This window comes from Pelodiscus sinensis, chromosome 9, assembly GCF_049634645.1.
Source record: "Pelodiscus sinensis isolate JC-2024 chromosome 9, ASM4963464v1, whole genome shotgun sequence".
NCBI classification, from domain to species: domain Eukaryota; kingdom Metazoa; phylum Chordata; order Testudines; family Trionychidae; genus Pelodiscus; species Pelodiscus sinensis.
In genome coordinates, this window is record NC_134719.1 from 26,133,061 (window position 1) to 26,155,521 (window position 22,461).

The following is a 22,461-nucleotide window of genomic DNA, read 5'->3' on the forward strand; positions in this document are numbered from 1 at the left end:
AACTAGAAAGTGTTGTAGCAGTATCCCATGAGAACTGTCTGTTCACCATGCCAGGAAAGAAATCCTCTCTCCTTTAGCTTGCTGGCTCATTCAGTGACAGCCACCTTCCACCTATTGTTGAGACCATTCTCCCTCCCTCAGCTCAAGAAGCAACAGTATGTACTTGCCACAGAGGCTAGTGTAGACCACAGAGCAGCTGCCTACTGAAGAAGCTAGCCAGGAAGTGAGAAACTGATTGACCCAATGTATGGCTGAGGGCCAATTTCAGATGTTCATTGTGGTAGATGGCTAAAGATGAGGGAAAGGCTCATTTTGGGAATAGTATCAGAAATGAGGCACCTGTGCAAGATAGGGCAAGTGTTGATGAGATGACTGATGTGCCTAGTATAATAATATTTCAATATGATTTAGTGAGGACTAATATAATAAGGTGCTAAGATTTAAGAAACTGCAAGAGTCACATGATGGATCTTCTCTTACATGCATGGACCTCTTATCACTACTTGGGAGGAAAGTAAAGTATCAGTGTAAAGATTTGACCCCTGGATTGAGTTTTGCTCTAAAATATGTTCTTTAATTTTAAAGTCCATTGTAATGAAATCACGTTGTGGGATACTTTCTGTCAAAGGTGCTATTTCAATCTCCCTGAGCATACTGAAGTTGTTATGCAGTTAGCAGAGGTGTTTCTTTGCCCAGACAACCTTAGTGCAGGTTACACATTTCTATATATGAGATAAGAGATGATGCGTTAATGGGTATTCCTGTGAAAACACATATGTAAGTGATATGCATCTGTATATCCCCATAGCTTAAGGAGAATATACAGCTAGCAAAGCAGATGCAGCAAAACATTCAGGCAAAGCAATAAAATGTGTTCTTTATTTATTTAAGTGAATTATAGGAAACATGTTGAAAGAATGAAACAAAACAGTTCTATTTTATTAACATATTTTACACACAGGTGACCAATAGAAAAGAAATGAAAACAAGATTGCCGCCTGAATTTTCCAAAGAAGATTTTGACAAAAGCACACAATATTTCTAATGAGAAATGTTCTGTAACTAAAGACTTGTATGTACGGATAATAGATAAAAAACGAGCAAATTTCACCATTACTAAAAAGGCTTCTTTTTTATAAATAAAATTTAAAATGTCTTCTTTATTTCAATAGAAAAAAACAGCAATAGGATTTTATGAACAGCTACATATTTACACAGTTCTCTACCAGTAAGGTTACTGGGCCTGATTCTTACAGGTGCCACACTTCCTGAGAAGGCAGTGGGATCTGAGGGGTTTATACTTTACCGGATCAGGCACTTAAAAGTGTGACATGACAGCAGATCTTATAAGGTGACATTACTGGAATTGCAGAAGCAAAATGTTTAATCCTTAATCCTGGAAAATGTACATGAGCAGGTCCATTGATGTCAACGGAATTACTCACATGCTTAAAGTTAAGCACATGTAGAACTGCTTGCAGTAACTGTGGGCTGGAAGGAAGACTAGTGCTTGTAATAAAGGAAGCAAAGGAATCTGCTATATTTACAATATATTTTACAGTGAAATCAAAGGCACATAGCCTGGCATTTACACTTGCATTGATTTGCCCATGTAACTTATGCTCCTGCATTTTATTTTGACAAATAAGGTCAGGATCCTCAAAATGTCTACCAGATGACAAACTCATAAAACATATATCTTTTCCAAAACCTTCACAAGTCACAATGCTAGATATAGAGATCTCAGTCTTTCAATAGTTAAATAAAACCAGCACTGAATTCTTGTGAAGATAGTCACAGAAGAAATTGGACTTACAAAATGTCAGTCCAAGTTATTTTATTAGACCAGACTTCAGAGGAATTCCTTACAAGTTAAAAAAAGATTAATATACAACTATATATGGAAGGGAGAAGAGAATTATATGAAACCACAAAACATTTTAAATATCTACTTTAAATTGAACAAAAGCTTGGGCTGAAACAAACTTGAATCTATTAATACTTTAATGGAACCCATTCCCTGTAGATGGTATTAAACAACTTTATGTGAAGAAGCTCATTACCACAAAAAAGACAACAGGCATGTTTCCACTAGCAAAGTGATTAATCCAATCAGCTGTGCCAGTTGGTTCTCTCTCTCTCTCTTGCTTTGTACTGCAGATACATCTAATATTAGAAATAAACCCTAAACTACAAAAAGCTCCTAGCATCCTTAAGAATTCTACTCTTTTTGTTTATGATTTTTGTTTTATAACAATACAGTTTATTTTATGTATGGATACTGATTGTATACAGTATAGTTCAAATACTATGCATGAATGTACAATGCCTATACTGGAGAGAGAGAGTTACTGAGTTAAGAGAGTACTGTTTACTAGGTCATTTCATGTTTCACAATGCTACATTTTCTGAAATAACAATAATGTCTGTTTTCCTCCCTTCTTCCATTGTACTGCTCATACATATTTTTCTTCCATTTACCTTAAGCAGCTGAAACAGCAAGGAACATTTTTGAATAACCTATAGTATTCTTCCTGGATCTGAAATTAAAAGATGCGATTAAAACATGAGATAAATTTATGTTTGGTAAAGCCAGTATTCTATTTTACTTGGTTTTAAAAGTGTTAATATTGAGGTACAGATTTTGGCATTAGGAAAGGACACCAAAGATGACAATCTCAGAATACCATATTGGAAAGTGAACATTAAACCCCAATTCAGATCCTAATTGAAAAGGATGAAGACCAGACGTATTCAAGCTTTTACGTTATTTCATAGACTAGTTGCATTGTAATAATGTTTAACACTGAAATGAATAGTTTTTAAAACCCTAAACCTGAGAGAAATACCTGAAGAGATAAGAATTTAGGGTGCGGCCCCACTGAAGTCAATGGCAAAAGTTCCATGGTCTTCAGTGGGGTCAGAATTACACCAGTTGGTGTCCTGCAAACACACACATGAGTAACTCTGCATAGGTGAATACCTTCTTAAAGGGTTAATTCAGATGCATAATGTTACACAGATACGGTAAACATTTACAGGACAGGCTCCTGATTCTGTAGCTATATATATGAATACTCACATGAAACATTTCCCACAGGAAAAATGGTACTTACTTTTCTAGACAAAACACAAAGAAACAGGAAGATGAACATCCCCTGAAATGCATTGAAGATTGTAAAAAGATACGCAGTGACCACTGATCCCTGAACGACATGAAGCACCCCAAAGATCCAGGTAGCTCCAAGAAGGAACAGGAGAGCAAGAGCACCCCGAGCACAAGACCTAGGCAAAAGCAAAATAATGCAGTCAGTTTGGTGACAAATGTGATTTTCTTCTTCTAATCTCTCCTTTGGAAAATGAATTATTCACAAAGGCCTGAGGACATTTAGCCTTTTGCAATGACATGGTGTGTACTTTAGGATGTGCTGCAGGACTATTGCAAGAATGTGCTCACAGTCATTGTAGAGCAGTACAAGAGTAAAAATGAATGCCTTGAAAACCACTGGCTTTCTTAATTTTCATACAAGTTTCCTCTGGTGTACTGCAGTGCTGTATGATTTGATTTTAAATATACTGTGAGTGTAATTCCCTAAGGTAAAACATATGTCTATTATGAAGGATTCTCCATCCCCAAACCAGAAAAAATGTACCGTGTGTTCTTAGGTCAGCACAGATGCATGGCATCAAAGGGTCTTATGGCTCCCTGATCAGAAAATGGAGCCATCAGTAAAACCATACACTCGCTTAAAAAAAACCATTTTGCCTTTACAACACAAATAACTTCACATAGTTCCTAGTCAGAATATTGCTGCTTTAATATGCTATAAATTGATAGGCTGTGATTTATTTTTGCTAATATTGTGTATAGCTCCCTTACTCTGGCAAATGTTATCTTGAAAATGAAACCACTCATTACTTCCTTATTCATTCTTAGCCCCGTCATTGCAGGACCTCCTTAAAGCAGAAGACATTTTTAGCATTGTTCCTCTGAAAATGAATAATTTTCAACTTCATTAAAACCAGCTCACTACATGAAGCTATGAAAGATGAGGGATAAGAGAAAGTAATCAATCAAACCATTTCTAAATCCCAACTATAAATCTTGGGCAATGCATTGAAACTGCAGGAGTGTTTCTAAGCAACACAAACAGTAAGTTGTTTTCAATGTTCCCTGTAGTACACTTCAGCTTTTCCTGCACAAACGGTTTTCAAGGTCCCTATAAATCAGTTTTAAAGAGAGTGAGTTGATGGAAAAATCATAGCAGCATGCAAAGTAAAAATCCTGGGGAAGGAAAAAGAAAAGAAACAGTGAGCCTCATTGTACTATTTCTTCACAGATAAAGTGACTCCCTGAGAACTTGGTTTCTTCTTCATATATTTATTGTATGTCTCTTTACTCAGGGAGAAATCTTTTAATTCTGATTCAGTCTCAACTCATGAAATCAGTTTTTGCCCTAGAAGGCTGCAGGATCTGATGCTTCCAAAGGAATGGAAAATTGGTCCTTTAATCCTGACTACCAGCCTTTCATCTTTTCTTTATAAAGGGCCAGACTCTGATACTCATCTCGTGCAGTGCTTGTATACCCTGCAAGCTGCCCCATGCATGACAGTGGGACAATCTGAGGAGTAGGGAGTTGCTCAATGTGAGCAAAAGAGGGCAGAATCCAGCCCCAAATAAACTTAATGTGATAGCAGAGAATTACAGTTTTTTCTACAAACCATTCAAAAATCCTGGTGTAGGCAAATTCATTATTTTTGCAAGGATCACTTCAGTATCTAACTGTATTTAAAGTTATGGATGGATGGTGGACTTTGTGTTAAAAGGGAAACTTACCTTATATTTTCATAACAGCTAACTTCTGGCTTTAACATTGCAGTGTGTTGAAACACTTTGTAAATAATCACCCCAAAAGCCAGCAAATTAACCTGAGGAAAAGAATGGTTTTGGTTTTAGTTCAGACTAATGTGCAATATTTAAATAAAACAAGTAAACTAAAGATTTCTGTGCACATGTAATGTAAAAAAACCTGTTGTTGGGGAGCAAAATCCTCTCTCCAATGCACATATATTAAAAAAATATTTATGATCCCTGTAATAAAGAATGATCAAACAGGTCTGCAACTCTTCCTTACCTCAACAGTATCACCAACAGTAGCCTGCAAATGTTTTTATTGATTTTATTGGGAAATCTCTTATATTTCCTGCTCAGACTTTTTTCCTCTGTGTGCATGTGTATTTATAAAAATAAAACCTTACAGATTTTTCATTATATGTTATATTGATGAAATGTATGTTTTTGTTGCCAAATAATATCTATGGCATAATATAGTCTGAGGTCTTTAGGGTGAGTATACTTTCAAGCAGAATAAAAAAGCCGAGGTTAACCCAAATAATTTAAAAAATAACTTTGGTTGATGGATTCATTTCTGGGTATAATGTGTTATATTTTTATTTTCTTGACTGGGGAATAATTTTTTAGTGATTTTTGGACCAGTTTTTATGATGATGGTGCTTTATTTGTGGTTGAAACATAAAAAAAAACCCCTAAAAAAGAGGTTTTGCAAATGATGCTCAATTTGCATGCTTGGCCAGGCTTCACTGAGCTTTCATATTTAAGTTTCTACTACATTCCTCTTACAAGATGTATGGGTTTGCGGTCTTCCTTTTTTAAATTTCTTATTTTGGTTTGCACCAGTTAACATCAGCATCTATTAAAAATGTTAATAAATGAAGCAAGTTTCAAATGGGTGTCTTCCAGATTCTCTTTGTAAATGCTTGTGGGATTACAGCTGTAGACTGAATAGAATTAATATCTCTCTGTCTTGTTTCTCCAGAATGATCGTTTTTATGAATCCCCTTTCTCTTCCTTTAAAAAAACATTATAAAAGTGCAGCATCACCATTAAGGTATCAGTTTAATTTTCTAACATTTGCTGTCTTTGGTCTCAGAACATTGTTGATTATGTTGGGGGATATTAGGTATGTTGTTAAATGCAGGCTCTGCTTTAATTAGCCTGCTTTAATACAGTAATAATGTATTTACGATTTGATAAGACAGGAGAGAGAGCTGATTAGTAGTTTAGGGAATTAATTCTTCATTGAATACCTTGCACTTGCACAGATCATGAGATTTTCCGAAGCTACTTACATTTAAAATTGTAATCTATAATATCTCCTAAACCAGCAATTTTTCAAAGTTAATTATAAGTCAGTAGTTATGATAATTATATGCAGAGTTACATTTTATCATATATTTGCTGGTGAATAATAGATCAAGTAACTTGGCATATACAGTATAGTCTGCATAGCCACACTGAAGTATTTTTAAAATATTGTCTAAAAAATAAGGTAAATGTGATCAAAATACTGTACAGAGTACTCACTGAAATTTCCCTATAAAGTGGCATAAGATTGGTAACTTTTGAATCATGATACAAAGCATGGCCTAGTTTCTCTTCAACGGGCCTGTTTCAAAATCCACCAATGCCAAATAAGAGCCTTTTTCATTTACTTCTATGGTCTTTGTAGCAGGCCCTGTGGACAATCCCTATTATTCCTTACCATGGACAAAAAAGGCTTGAAAGGTGTCTCAGTCCACATACTTCTCACAGCTCCTATAGGACAGGAATGGCGCAGCCAATGGGAGCTTTGAGTTGCCATACCTGCAGATGAACAGGTAAATAAAGCGCAGGTGGCCCATCGGCCCACTCCTGGTCAAGGGGATGGGTGAGGTTAATGCTGGCTTCATTGGAGTCTGCCATGAAAGAGTTTTTGTACTGTGTGTCTGAAATAACCTCATAGGAACTTGTGTTATAGGGTAGTGACTGTGAGCTTTACTTCTGAAATACATGGTATTTTGGAAGAGTTATTAAAATCCTAAATATGTTTTTAACCCATGTTCTAACATTTCCAGGCACTATGTACATAAAAAATAATGAACCAAATATATTTGCAGTGTGTACATTAAAGTGAGAAATGCTCAAAACAGAGACTTGTATGCAAATTTTTCAAACCCCAGCAAGACACTTTTTGCACTGCAGCTTTGCCTATTAGATGACCCAAGAGGAGGTGATAACAAAATAGTTACAGTTCCTCCCAAGAAGCCACAGTTTTCCTAAGTAAGGAAGGAATTGACAGTATGTCTTGTTATAAAGTTTTGCTATCAATAGAACAGAGGCTAAATGTCTTGAGAAACTGTTGTGCGTCCTGTCAGGGGGCTCTGTGAAGTATGTATTTGTTTTTGGTCTGCTGTTCTAACACCATATGATCTAACGGGGGAAAAGGGAACTGTAATATCCCCTAGAGAGAAATCAGGTCTGGAAACTGCATTCTCTTGCAAAAAAGCAGGGGAAACGGCATTGTACACTCATAAAAACCAGGTGTTGTGGGGCAAGTGGCAAACTGAATTCTTATTATTCTGCTTTTCCCCTTTAACATCAGGTACACAATTGAAAAGCTTCTGATTTAGAGCCCAAATCTGCAGACCTGCAGCCCTTATTCTCGATGGGGACTGAAGATGTTCAGCAACTTGGAGGATTGGCTGCTTTGCAAGAACAACTTTTGCAATTACTCTCATTTTTCTGCCATGTCTTATGAAGTTCAATTACATAAATGGTTGGTCAAAGAGCATAGAGTAACAGTCCCTAATCTACCATCAACCACACATTGCCTGCTTTTAAATGCATTTGCCAAAGCATATTTAGTAAGACTTATCTTACTTTCTAATAGCATTTATGCACATTGGTAGATTTGTGATTTTACAACTTTTATGTAAATAATAACAAAAAAAGTGAATGAGTGTGTAAATGAAAAGCCACTGAAAAAGGAAAATTATCAGGGTTTCATCAATAATGTATGTTGCAGAAGGAGACCTCTATGTGTATGATTCAATGTAATTAATCCCAGATTCCTCCAGGGAGTGTCACAAATGATATCCTGGAACACTGGTTTTCGTGTTAGGAGGATCCAGGATTAAACTGAAAGATATTGACAGCTCCCCATTGGGTATACATTAAGACAATTCAAGGAACACAAGTTATTTAATCTTTTGTTGGCACCTTCCAGACATTAAACAGCTAGCTTTGAATGCACTTTTTGCCATTCTGTAATAGAAGTGCTACATTTTGATTTCCACAAAACACACTCTTCTTTTGTAGGATCCTCCATATGCAGGACAGGACAGTTCAGAAATCAAAGATAAAATCCTGGCCCTAGTGAAGTCCATGGCATGACTCCCATTATCTTTAGTGCTGCCAGGATTTCATGTTCTGGAGGAACAGTGGAGTATCAAAAGATTTACATGTACGAATGGATAATTATCTGAGCCTCTTCAGCTGCATAACTCACTCTATAGTTTATGGCCCACCTACATGTATGTCATGGTGAATGATGTCCTCCCGAAGAAAAACTCATGCACATTCCAAGAAATCTACAGAGCCCGCGATTAATCAGCTTGTCATGAGAATTGGTTTGTTTGCCAATGGAATCAGCAAAGGTGTGTCTTTCCAACCACCTTATTCCATGATCCATGGAGAGAGTTACATAAAATGGTTCCACCCTACTTGCTTGTCTACCTCAGCCCTGAGTTAGGATGGTTCCCTCTGAACTCTGAGTGCTGTTTCTTTCCTGCCTCTGCTCTCCTACCCTTATAAGAGGCTAGATATATAGGAGTGAGTCTGAATACAGTGAAAGTGTCACTGCAAGGATTCAGAGAAGTACTGAAAAATAGCATTATGTTATTGTGTAAGCAAATTACAAACTTCCTTGCTGAGCTCTAACTGAATTTGGCAAATTATGTAATCGTATAAAGATGATCACATAGGTTTTAAAAACCTAAATGCTCCAAGCTGTTGGAGTCATGCTAATAGTATATTGCTTAGCAACTGCTAAGTTTAAAAATGATCTTTAATTCCGCTGTTAAAATGTTAAAAATGGGGTATTTTATAATGGCAGAATAACAATGTTATATCCTGGAGTAAATGTTATGTTTGTACTTTGCATTATATGTACTTTGCATTATATGAAACACTTCTGTATAATGCTAATTATTTTTTGTTGAGTGCTGAATATTACAAAATATATACAATGTATTAAAGGATGCGATTTAATTGCTTGATTCTGCTATCCATACTCATGTTGAGTAGTAGCTTACTCCATTAGTAGCCTTTACTAAATCACTTTCACTTGAGGTGAAAGGGTACTATTCAATGTGAGTAAGAGTGACAACTGGCAGCTTACTGAGCAAGGAGATTTGCCATCATTTTGCTCCATCAGTTTATGTTACAGCTTTCAGATTTTGCAACCAAGAGAATACTTTTTTTTTGATAATGTACAGAATGTGTGGCACAAGAGCAACTGATTGCACAAGTATGTACAGTGGGTTTCTGCCAGATGCTTTGTTATAAGGAAGAGCACAGGATAACTCTGCCCAGAACTGTCTAAACTTAACCATTTATAGATCAGTAATAGTTTAATTTGAAACTAAGCTTTCTGAAACTATTTCAAGAACAAATTTATTTACCAAAGAGAAAAAGAATGTATATGTTCATAAATAGCGATTCTGCTCTAAGAACACTGAAGACACAGTTTAGCTTTCCACAGAATAATAAAGTCCTTTTAGTTTCAGACTCTAAGGCTCTCTCTCCATCATTACAAAGCAGAGCTAGTACAATAAAGGAGCTAATTCTAAAGAATCAGATGTACTAGTTCTGATTCAGTCTGAGCACTCCACATTCAAACTTCAAAAATGAAGCCCCCAAATCATCCTTTTTTCCTTTTTTCAGTCTCTGTCTCAATAATTGATGAAACCATCTATATGCTGATGTCAGATCTCACAAAAAAGAATGAGAAAATTTCTCCTGCTGCTCTCTTAGGCATATACTTGAATTTTTTACACACATTAGATTGAATTGGGCTCCTTCAAACAGTGTCTGATGTTCAGCACAGTTGTATCTGTATCATTCCCTTCAATGATCCTTATTATCAGTGGCAGAATTAACGAGTCCACAATGATCTGAATTCTGCCATGGAGAGAGATTTCTGTCTGGCTACCTGACTAATGGACGGGTACAACGGCAACATTTAGTGGGACATTATTTCTGAAAGGGCAGAATAGAGTTAAACTGCTAACAATATAACAGTTCAAGCTTCAAATTGAAAATGTATGCCATATTAATTGCATAAAATTGCACACAAGCTGGCAGTCAAACAGTCTGGATTTTGTTTCCTGTCTGATTTCTCTCATTATCATCTCCCAGATGAATACAACTTCTTAAATGCTTTACTTATACAACAGTTGCCTTACACAGCAGTGGAAAATGTAGGAAAAAATTGAGAATTTGTTTAGAATAAAGGCAAGGTCTCCAGCGGTACAGGCTAGATTTTGTGACTCTAATTGTTAAAGCAACTTCACTTATTTAAAAGTGTGAATATGTGCTGGTTGAGTTCATTTCAGACCCTGTCTCAATAATTATGACATCTTCTCATGAAGTTGTGTAGCTATGAATATTTCATAATCTTTTTAAACACCTCAAGCTGTGGATTTAGCAATTTGATAAGTGAGTAGTTGTCAACATTTCTGAGAACACTTTTAGGGAGGCCTCAATAAATAAATGTTTTTCTACATTTCTCAGGGGAATGCATAGCGTCTGTTCTCTGAATCTCTCCGGATTCAATTCAGTTTGCCAACCAATTGCAGGGGCTAGATCTACAAAAAAGATAATCAGAGAGTTGTCATGTCCAATGCTTCGAGGCTCAGCTGCCTAGTGGAATCTGCAGAGCTATGTTGGGTGTCCAAGATCTTTATATGATGCCTGGGAAGAGTTAGGCACTTAAGAATAGGATACACAAAAGCCAATAAACTGAGCAGGGAACCGCCTGAGTTTGCTAGTAGGAGATGCTAAGGCAGGGAGTGTGGCTTAACCCCTTCCCTTCAAAGGGAGCGAGGTGCATCTTTCCACATAGGATTCACTGCCAGAAACCTCCTCCTAAAGCACCAATGCCAGGTCAGTCATTCCACAACGAAAATGAAAATATTGACATGATAGTGGTGCTGAAGTCCCTGCTTCAAATTAGGCATAGATTAATTCTGCCCCTTTTCCTGCAAAGAATCTGTATACTTTGAGCCAAGTCCCCATACAACCTCATCTGTGCAGAGGGGATTTATAGCTGTCTTAAGTTGGTGCCTAAAGTTCTCCCTTTCTTTTTCACAGAGCTGGCTCCACAGGGGTCATCCCTGCTCCAGGTCCCCAAGCATGTTGGCCATTTGCGGGTGTGCAAGCAACTGGGAGGGAGGGTAACAAGAGTGGAACAATGTGACCAGCAGTATGCCACCTTGAGTTGTCCCTTTGCCACCTAAAAATACAAGGTTTGTATGGGGGAATACACACACACACACACGCGTGCGCGTGCGCACGCGTGGAATCTAGTTTTTATTTTCACACACACACACGGGAATCTAGTTTTTATTTTTTTAACAGATTTGTTCATTATTTGATGTATTATTTATCAACCGTATTTTGATGTAAAATTGTTCTCAAGCTATTTATTATGACTTTTCCCTTGAATATTCACTATTTTAAATAAAATCCCCTAAATCACATGGCATTATTTCTGAACCCAGGTTGTATAACTCATATCCAAAGAGCTTTCAGGGGATGACCATGTGCCCCTGTCAAGGAGAATTCTTCTAAAATCTGTGGTCATGGGAGTATTTGTAACATTTGTTCTGCAATCATTTTTGTGAATAAAAATTCCCTCCTGTGAATGTTTGTGAAAGCTGAATCAAAGTAGTAGAGTAGAAGCAAATTCCCATTTGAATAAAAACTAAGGCTCGTGAATATTTTCCCTGGTATTCACTCATTGATGTTGGTTGTAGAGACAGTTATTAGCTCATCATGAGGAAAAGTACAGATGACATCACTCTTCTCTGCAGATTGTCTAAAGCAAACCTATGCATTCCTTTCATAGAGCACTTTAAAATAAGAGAGAGTGGCTTCGATAGCATTTTACAAGATAGAAAAATAAGTCGAGAAGTCAGCCAAATGTCAGTGGCTTTGGTGAAAATCAGCATGGAGGTAGGGTATGTGTGTGGATATGCGGTGAGGAAGCAGAGTAGTGCACTTGCCCAGTGCACTCCACTTTCCCTGTGGGGGCAGGTGCCACAGCGAGTACAGGAGGTGCAAAACTGCTGCTGCTATATGACTCAAGTCCACCCTGGTGATCCTTAAAGCTGTGTCCTTGGGGACAGGGAGAGGGTGGGGTGATGAGGTTGTGCAATCACTCCACCTGGGAGCTTTAGACCCTTGATGTAAAGTAATTTGCAAGGGTATCCTGCACCTCACCTGTATTCCTCTCTTTACCTCTTTCCTTAGTTGTTTTTTCCATGATGGAGGAGATTTTACTTTAGTGAGTGGAATGTCCCTCCAGTTTCCATGGCTACGTCTACACTGGCCCCTTCTCCGGAAGAGGCATGCTAACATCTAACTTTGGAATAGGGAAATCTGCGGGGGATTTAAATATCCCCTGCGGGATTTAAATAAACATGGCCACCCCTTTTTTTCTGGCTTGGGGAAAAGCCGGAAAAGAGCGTCCAGACTGGCGCGATCCTCCGGAATAAAGCCCTATTCCAGAGGATCTCTTATTCCTACTTGCCTATTATACCCACTGCCCATGCCTCAAACCATCCTTAGTGCCCATATTCCCAAGCACCTGCAAAGTTTAGGAGAAAGAGGCCATGCAACTACTTCCCATCATCAGGAAATGGCCTCCTCCTAAGTTGTTATACTGAGAAGAAACTCTGATAGGGGAGGTGAAAAAACCCCCACTTTCATAACCAGTGGTGCTGCAAGTCTAAAAAATATTTAGACTTGAAAGTAGGAATAAGAGATCCTCTGGAATAGGGCTTTATTCCGGAGGATCGCGCCAGTCTGGACGCTCTTTTCCAGCTTTTCCCCAAGCCGGAAAAAAAGCGGCGGCCATGTTTATTTAAATCCCGCGGGGGATATTTAAATCCCCCACGGATTTCCCTATTCCAAAGTTAGAATTAGCATGCCTCTTCCGGAGAAGGGGCCAGTGTAGACGTAGCCCATGAGTATAGGCATGGAGAAGGTGGCAGTGGACCCGCCATATGAGGAAACTGAAGGGCCTTCCTTACAGCACTGCTGAGAACTTGAAGTGCTCTGCACCTGCCAGACTATAGGGCTGTCTGAGAAGTCACCTTTTAACTGTGATAAGTGAAGCTGAAGATTGAGGTTTGGTGCAGTTGCTTCTGGTCACTGTATTTGGAGTTGGTAAATATTTTTTTAGACTTGCAGCACCACTGGTTATGAAAGTGGGGTTTTTTTCACCTCCCCTATCAGAGTTTCTTTTCAGTATAACAACTTAGGAGGAGGCCATTTCCTGATGATGGGAAGTAGTTGCATGGCCTCTTTCTCCTAAACTTCGCAGGTGCTTGGGAACATGGGCACTAAGGATGGTTTGAGGCATGGGCAGTGGGTATAATAGGCCAGGGAAGTGCCTTCCCTGGAGCTGCTGTTGACAAATGGGCTATGATTCTCCCCCTTCCTTGATAACACCACTGCCTCCTCCACTCCATACCGCACCCCGATAGGTCCTCACTGCTCACTGCATCCCTCCTCCTGGGATAGGGAAGTGAAGAGTGAGAGAGCCAGCGGAATGAGGAATGTCTGTGAGGCACTGCTGGGGCAGAAAGGGAAGGGGAGCTTCAGGGTGGAAGGAACTAACACTTGGGGAAGTTTCCAGCTGGATCCAGCACTGGGGCTGGCTAGACTGGACAGGCTACTGGCTAAACCAGGGACTGAGGTTGGCCCAGTGCTCAGGGGCTAGTGGAGCATGGTGCGGGGGGCGTGGGTCCACTGGATCCACGGATTCCTCAGGACTTTTCTTTTTACAGTGGGGGAAGGGTTTTGCGGGAGCGGGACCTGGAATGGAAGGGATGGGGCTGGCAGGTTTATATCCCCAAAGTGGGGATTCACCCACGGCCTATGGTTTGGGGAAGACATGGGTGCAGGGTTGAATCTCCCTCTTATGCACAAGTACCAGGGCCTCTGTGAGAGAACAGTTATAATCCAACTCTGGTAAGATTAGGGAGCTATAAACTGGAAGTTGCACCTGACTGGTGGGTGCCCTCAGGTTTTGTGATTACTTAGTACATCAGGGCTTACAGATTGCTAAAGAATACTGCAGTTTGAATGACTGTATTTCAATCAGGGTTGCAACCTTGAACTTGAAATCAACTATCATTGCCTTATGGTTTATTTCACTTCATCCAAAGAAATGGAGAAGTGGAGCATTTTTCTGAAAGGTGAAAAGATGATTATTAACACTTATATTTGTAGAGAATAATAACACTACAGAAAGTCCTTGAAATTAATTTCCACTAAAAATGAAAACTTAATAACAAGAGTAAATACAAAACAAGTGGATAAAATGGCTTATAGTTTCTGGAAGATGTGCTCTAAACACTAGAGACCAAACAGTACACATCTGTGTAAGAAATGTAATAGGTATTTACCAGAATGCATTAACCTCCAGGAAAGCTAAAACTCTAAGGACCATAAATATTAGCTGAGAAGTGTGAGCTGGTAGCAAAGTTTGTTATGGCAGATGCTGGAGGTCAAGGAACCTTTTAAATAACATATTGTAGGCTATCAAGAATACTGGCCATGAACTTCACAGTTAAAGGAGAGAAATAATAATCTAAGCACCCATATCAAAATCTGAAGTGACATTGGGCTTGATTCACCATTCCATTAGTCCAGGTGTTGATTTTTAAACCAATGGAACTTCACTGATTTTATTTTAGAGGAGTTAAATTATAAAACTGGAGTTGCAGAGTGGCAAATTTGCCTGATATCTGAGAGAAAGAAATACTTTTTTCTGTTGAACCTATTTTCAATATGAAAGATGTGATCAGCCAGAACAATCCAGATTAAAGCACCAAGTGTGGAAAAGTTGCTAGTACATTGAGAACAATGCAGTAATAGTTTTGTATAGAACATCTTTTGCATTGATTACAGCAATATTACCAATCTTGAATCATCCTCACATGCACAGAGTTAGTATGAGAGCAGTTGAAAAGCACTATTTAGTTCATCTTACCATTTTTGTGGAATAAATAATTTGACAAATAATGGCAAAATTAATCAAATAAATTATCTGATGAATATTTCTTTAAAGTAATTGACCAGCTGTAATGAATATGCAGGCAGTCCCTTAATGAAAAACATTAATCTACTGGCAGCCTGCTTTCATCATTCACGTGTCACTCTTCTGTGTTGTGCAACTGCAATGTGTATATTTCATTCATTTACCCATTCATTTATACACATGAAATTCAAAATTGTATGGTTAATCAATCACCACAATTATTAGAATATTAGAGTAACTCATCTGATGAAGTGGGTTTTACCCACAAAAGCTCATGATCCAATATAATTGTTAGTTGCTAAGAGGCCAAAGGACTACTGATTGCTTTCCCAGGAAGTAATTTTAGCCTATATTTTCCAGACCCAGTTTACAAGAACAATCTAGAAATTGCAGGGATTCTTTTATAAGACATTTCTGTAGTTGCAATCACCACAATTTCCAGTTATTTCAAGAAATTAGAGCCTGAATCTTAGGCAACCCCATCAGTGTCCCTGAAATCACATTACAATACAACATTGCAATGTCTGGATGAAATGTCAAGAGAGATCATTTTATAGTGTCCAGTTTTGGATTTCTTCTGGTTTCAAGGCTCCATGTATGTGTTTTGTGACAACAGCGGGTGGTCTTATAAATAGTAATGATTGCACTGATAAAGAAGGGATGTAAGTGACTAGTTGAATAGTTGACTACTCAATAAGCCAAGGCAGTTGAGACACTACTTGACTAGTCACTTCTCCCTCCCTGCTCCCTTGCTGCCTATATCAGAGGCAGCACAGGAGGGGAGCAGGAGCTGATGTTGAGGGAAGTTGGCTTAAAAGCCGGTCCCCCCCAGCCCTGTGTGGGGCAGGCAGCGGGGGACCAGGTGTGAGCTGGGACTCAACTGTCCCCACTCACTCTTGGTCTCAGATGCTGTGCCCCTGCTTTTTAAATGTAGTGAAAGGCAGTCAGCTCTTACTATATTTAAAAGGCAGCAACTCAGCAGGATTAGCTCCTGGGGCCGGGAGCTAATCCTGCTATGGCTCTGCAATTTCCCACCTTATCAACTAATTGAGTAGTCAGTGGAAATTCCATTGACTACACGATTAGATGAGTAAATGTAATTTAACATACTTATGATAAAAATATCATTGTTAAACTGGAATGCACACCTATATGTTAACCCTATTGCTTATAATATTGTCAGAATCCAGTTCTTTGCTCTGGCATGCCAGGTACATACAAGGTAAATAGTAATACTACTGCCTAAGGTGGTTTTAGAGAATACATAGAGATACATTGGTATAACTGGTGTGTTGGCTGAAGTTGCAGGGGGGAGGGCAGGAAGGGGCGGCTTTGTCTGGGGCCTTTCTTCCTCTTAATGGGCAGTTTCAAATGTGTGGGAGGCTCTCTATGAGATCTCCATACAGAGGTGGACTTTCTCCTATGCTAATATTGTGTCTTATTCAAAAACACCCCATGCTCTATGTTGTGTGCAAATCATGCTTCCATTTTACATTCTCTCTTTGACATAGAGATTAAATCTACAAGACTGCATTAAATAAACTAGAACATTTTCTCTCATTTTTATACCTTTTATCACTGGAGCTTACTTTTGTATTTGCCTCATTCAACCATATAGTTGTGGGTGTGTATTATATATTTTCTCCCCTGCATGTAAATTCATTTTTATATTAAGAAGTTTATATTGTTATTACAACAAAATTTCTTTGAGATTGTATGATTTTATCTAATCTAAGACACAGTTTTAGAGAAAATGGTTGTAGTTCTTAAGACTACAAGTATTAGGAAGAGGAAGTAAGATGTGAAGTTGTGGAAATTATCTTCAGCTTCCAGCTTGCTTTACAAAGGTTTAAAATATCCTTTCTTCCATAACTCAATCTAGCAAACTTTTGACCCCCTCCTTTTCATGTACAGTCAGCATCTAATAAATCATAGCAATAATAATTCTTAGATAGGATCAATAATGCCACTGGTTACACATCAGGATTCTAATGGAATCTTAATATTAATAAGCAAGCACCTTAGGCAGTAGTATTACTATTTAAACAAACAGGGAAGAATACTCTTTATGATAAAGACCTGAGCTTCTTGTGTTATTACTACAGTAGATTTAAAGAGCAAAGATCTGTTTGAAACAGTGCACCCAGAGGTAGATAATCCATCAGCCCAGAACTAGTGCTGTTCTTAATCATTTACATGTTGTCTCAAAGGCATATTACATTATAATCCCAAACCACAAATCTCTGAGGGCTCCATTCATAAAACAGAAAGCACCATGTACAGTACATAGGATTTCCTGTTGACTAAGAATGTAATGTTTCTGAGTAAGAATTAGAGCTGCAGTGAGCTGCTCATTAGAGATTTGAACTCTGGTGTACAAATCCCTTTAGGCTTGCTTGGAAAAGCCTGTGAAGTCCCTGCCATTGGTTAGTTAGGCTCAGGATTAAATGCAGGTTTGAAAGCTGCCAGTATATATAGTTATATTTGAAGACTCTGTAGTTCTATCTGTTTATCTCAGAACAGAAGTAGCATTTCCTTTTCAAAGTGCTTAATTGTTTTGTATTTTTTCCCTGAGATTTCTCTGCTGATTTTAAATTAATTAATCTTTCTTTGGAATAGCAACCTTGGAAAGCCTTATGGAAAGAAACAGGTCTTACTAATTAAAAAAGTATTTCCAAATCCTCATTGCCTTGGAAATAGCATACATTTATTACACTTCCTTCATTTACCACTGTACTTGGGAAGGAGGAACAAGAAGAATAGAAATAATACCATCAGTACCCATTCCACAGAACTTAGTACTGACTTGATCTCCTAAATCAAGCAATACATAAGCTTTTTTCTATTTTCTCCTTGGATAGAGTTACCTGGTTTCAAAGCAGAGCTGGAAAATGAGCCAATCCCATGAAGTATTTTGAACACCTTCCAGGGTATTTCACTTTTTAATTTTAGTTAAAACCCAATCAAAAATTATCTGAATTTATAGCAGCAAAACAATCCGCTGTGAATGTGGAAAATTTCCTTGAGGATTTATTAGAGTGTGCACACATCGTCATTAACAGATAATAATCAATGTGTAAGAATATTGTTAAAATAAACAGTTTCAGAAAGCATGTTCATTGCATAAGCAATCATAACAAAAGAATTATTGGCCTGTTTTCCTGATCTGTGACAGAAGGAAAGTGTAGGGAACTATTCAGAGTAGTTTCCTCCTGCAGAGGGAAATTACTTGGTGGTGTACCTACCACTGACATCATGGGTATAAACCATCCCAATCTCACCCAATGTTCTTCTTGGTGCAGGGTGCGCTGTGATCAGGTTATTATATTTAATGTATTCTACCTACTACTGGATGACGGGACTGCTTCTGGGATCACAGGCAACTAGACATATATTAGAGCAGTTTCAATGTTACTCTAACTTATGCCAAGGGCTGAGCTAGCTCCATATCTGAGGTTATGGTCAAAAGTTGGGTCAAATTATCTTTGCATCTTTTCCTCTTGGGTCCTGCACCAGATATAACTCAGTTGGACCTGAGAATTGAAACTCATATAGCTATATTGTGACAGTTCTTATATTTGGAGCCCATAATTTTATAGAGTTTCTCGATATTAACAGTGAATTAATGTAAAACATAGCACTGCCAAGAAATTGATAAAAATAAAAATTGGTTACCCTCCCTTAGAGATATGAATCATGGGGATGGAAAGAACAAGGAAATGTAAACCTTGTAAGTTTCCCTCATAGGAAAGGTATAGTCCATAAAGCAGGCAGAAGAAATGGCATCCTAAGTCTGTGAGGCCATAGAATAGAGGAGAATACTGAGTCTTCACTGTTAGTCCTACCTCCTTTCAGCTCTGACAACTTGGCTCCTGCAAAATATACTTTTGCACTACTTTGATCCTAGAGTTACTTTCCACTGGTCTAGTTAGAATCATAGAATCTTAGAGCTGGAAGAGACCTCAGGACGTCATCAAGTCCAGCCCCCTGCCCAAGGCAGGACCAATCCCAACTAAATCAACCCACCCAGGGCTGTCGTCAAACTGAGACTTAAAAACCTCTAAGGATGGAGATTCCACCACCTTCCTAGGTTACCTATGCCAGTACTTTACCACCCTCCTAGTGAAATAGTTTTCTTAATATCCAACATAGACCTTCCCCACTGTAACTTGAGGCCATTGCTCCTTGTTCTGCCATCCATCACTACTGTGAACAGCCTTTCTCCATCCTTTTTGGAACCTCTGTTCAGGAAGCTGAAGGCTGCTATCAAATCCCCCCTTACTCTTCTCTTCTGCAGACTAAACAAACCCAAATCCTTTAGTCTCTCCTCAAATGTCATGTGCTCCATCCCCCTAATAATTTTGGTTGCCCTCCGCTGTACCCTCTCCAATGCGTCCACATCCTTTCTATAGTGGAGGGCCCAGAACTGGACATAAATCTCCAGATGTGGCCTCACCAGAGCCAAATAAAGGGGAATAATCACTTCTCTAGATCTGCTGGCAATGCTCCTCCTAATGCAACCTAATATGCCGTTTGCCTTCTTGGCTATAAGGGCACACTGTTGACTCATATCCAGCTTCTCATCCACTGTAATCCCCAGGTCCTTTTCTGCTGAACTGCTACTTAGTCAGTCGATCCCCAGCCTGTAACAATACTTGGGATTCCTCCATCCCAAGTACAGGACTCCTTGTTGAACCTCATAGATTTAAACCTCCGCACTTATCCTTGTTGAACCTCATAGATTTCTGTTGGACCAATCCTCTAATCTGTCTAGGTCACTCTGTATCCTACCCCTGCCCTCCAGAGTATGTACCTCTCCCCCTACCCTAGTGTCATCTGCAAACTTGCTGAGGGTACAATCCATCCCCTCATCCAAGTCATTAAAAAAAAATATTTAACAAAACCGGTTGTAGAACCGATCCTTGGGGCACTCCACTAGAAATCGACCGCCAACCTGACATTGAGCCGTTGATCACTACCCGTTGGACCCAACATTCTAGCCAGCTTTCTATCCATCTTACAGTCCATTTATCCAATCCATACTCCCTTAACTTGCTGGCAAGAATATTGTGGGAAACCGTATCAAAAGTTCCCCATGTAGATGTTAGATTGGCTTGAAATTTGCCTATGGCTTCTATGCTAGGCTTGGGAGGAATGGGTGAGTAGGTACTACATTGCACTGAGGGCACTGTTCTGTATCTGGTTGAGCTGTAGGGGAGCAATCCACAGCTAGCATGACAGAGCCCAAGATTTGGTTCCCTGACTTCAGAGGGAATTTTGGATACACACATAATGCAAGAAGAATTGGGCCAAAATATATCTGGTACATTATTCAGCATGAAAGAGGTTAATATTTTCATGTGTATAGCCATGTGCTTGAACTATTTTTACTTCACTCTACTCACATTGTGCATTGTCACGTACTCTTTTAAAAAATCCACACATTTATCACCCCACACATAAAAAATAGTTGAAGATTGTAACTGAACTGACCATAGAGGCCGCAAGGCTTCTGCTATACCTTCTCCTTCTTAGAGCTCCTATTATTGCCTGATCACTGTCAATCTTCTCACACACAGTGGTGCCCGATTACAGATGAAATGGTTTGTTAAACTTTACAGCACTTAGAAATGTTCTTGAAGCACCGAAAGATGTCTTATTTAGAATGGAACATATAATACCTGCCAAATTTGCAGGTTTGAAACCATTTCCAATAAGAATTAAAAAGGCCCTCTTCCCATCTGAAATAGGGCTATCAATACTTGACTTGTCTGCCCACGTGAAATAGAGGGTTCTTGTCTTTGATGTCGCAATTTAGTTTAAAATAGCTTTTATGATGACAGGGTACATAGGAATGATAAAACCATAAAGATGACAGTCTAATCTTCTAAGATGACCCGTCACTGATAAAAGATTAAGTAACGCGACATTTCAAATACTAGATTATCTGTCTGTTGGAGCAGTGTCTGTATACACCTCCTGCTGAGCCTTGCTGAGATACCACTGACATGTGAAGCTCTTGCTTCTTACAAACTAAAAATGCTGCACAGAATTCTTCAAAATATCAGGTTAAAAGAAAAGAAAAGAAAAGAAAAGTCATGATCTGTAAGTTTTGTTAATCAAACATTTGTTTTCCAGGCCAGCAAAGCATTTAGAAATAATTTAGAAACTATATTATTGAGTCTAAAATAGTCAGTCCTGCCCTATAGTTACTCACAAAAAGACTGTCAATAATTTAGTGATTATTAAACACCTTTTATTATCAGTTTTATTCACAATAATAAAAAAGAACAATTATACTTACAAGAATTATTAGACATGCTGGTCCTATAAAACTCCATATAAAGTTATTCTTTGTGCTGAGCCAACATCTGAAAAGTAAACAGCACAGGATCTCTTGAAAATGTGCCCAACTCTTACACACACTTTCTTAGCATTCTTACACCATATTACCCATTGAAACAGACATGAAAAACAGCAACTTACACTTCCGTAGTTCCGTAATATTTATATCCCAGTGCTGCAGAAATTCCAACCACGACTGCTGGACTCACATAACCAAAGATATAGAAGTTCTTGTGTAAGAAGCCCTTGTTGTAGATGACTCCTACAACTATAAGGTATAGGTGTATGCCTTCAATGCACATCCATGCGAAGGCAGCTAAAAGGAAATAATGGAGCAATCCAGCAGTGATTGAACAGAAGAGCTAGAAAGTCAACCAGAGAAAGCAAAGTCATAAATAGTGATTCATTAATGTATTACTATTGCAGTATATGACCTGTGGCTCTGTTAATTAATAATTATGCAAAATGGATATTCTCACAATCCAAATTTAATCAGGACTCGGGCTGTTGACCTAAACACAAAACTAAATCTCTTCATTATTGTTCTATAACAAACTAAAATAAAGAAAGAGAGGGGTAGCTGTGTTAGTCTGAATCTGCAAAAGCGGCGAGGAGTCCTGTGGCACCTTATAGACTAACCGAAGTGTTGGAGCATAGGTTTCATGGGCAAAGACCCGCTTCGTCAGATGCATGTCAATTATACTTGTCATGCATCTGATGAAGTGGGTCTTTGCCCACGAAACCTGTGCTCCAACACTTCGGTTAGTCTATAAGGTGCCCCTGGACTCCTTGCTGCTTTTGTAAAATAAAGAAAATGTATCTAACTTTTTAAAATCAAGCTGTGGCTATGTCTGTGTGTCGCTTCTCACAACCTCACATCTATAAATGGACATTCAACCTCCAATTAGAGATGACTAGTCTAGATGTTGTGCTGAATTAGTCAAGA

At 38.6% G+C, this 22,461-nt stretch overlaps 1 protein-coding gene across 6 annotated transcripts in view; it reads right to left on the reverse strand.

Moving 5' to 3' along the window:
- Positions 1-857: 857 nt before the first annotated feature.
- ADGRL4 (adhesion G protein-coupled receptor L4) overlaps positions 858-22,461 on the reverse strand; it is a 110,341-nt gene continuing 88,737 nt past the window's right edge. For all 6 annotated transcript variants that reach the window (XM_075936329.1, XM_075936330.1, XM_075936331.1 and 3 more), the window contains 5 exons: positions 21,657-21,877; positions 21,475-21,541; positions 4,838-4,929; positions 3,117-3,285; positions 858-2,540 (listed from right to left, as the gene is read on the reverse strand). In XM_075936329.1, the coding sequence (XP_075792444.1) occupies positions 2,478-2,540; positions 3,117-3,285; positions 4,838-4,929; positions 21,475-21,541; positions 21,657-21,877 (612 nt within the window). In that variant the 3' untranslated portion in view covers positions 858-2,477. The remainder of the gene's footprint in view (positions 2,541-3,116; positions 3,286-4,837; positions 4,930-21,474; positions 21,542-21,656; positions 21,878-22,461) is intronic.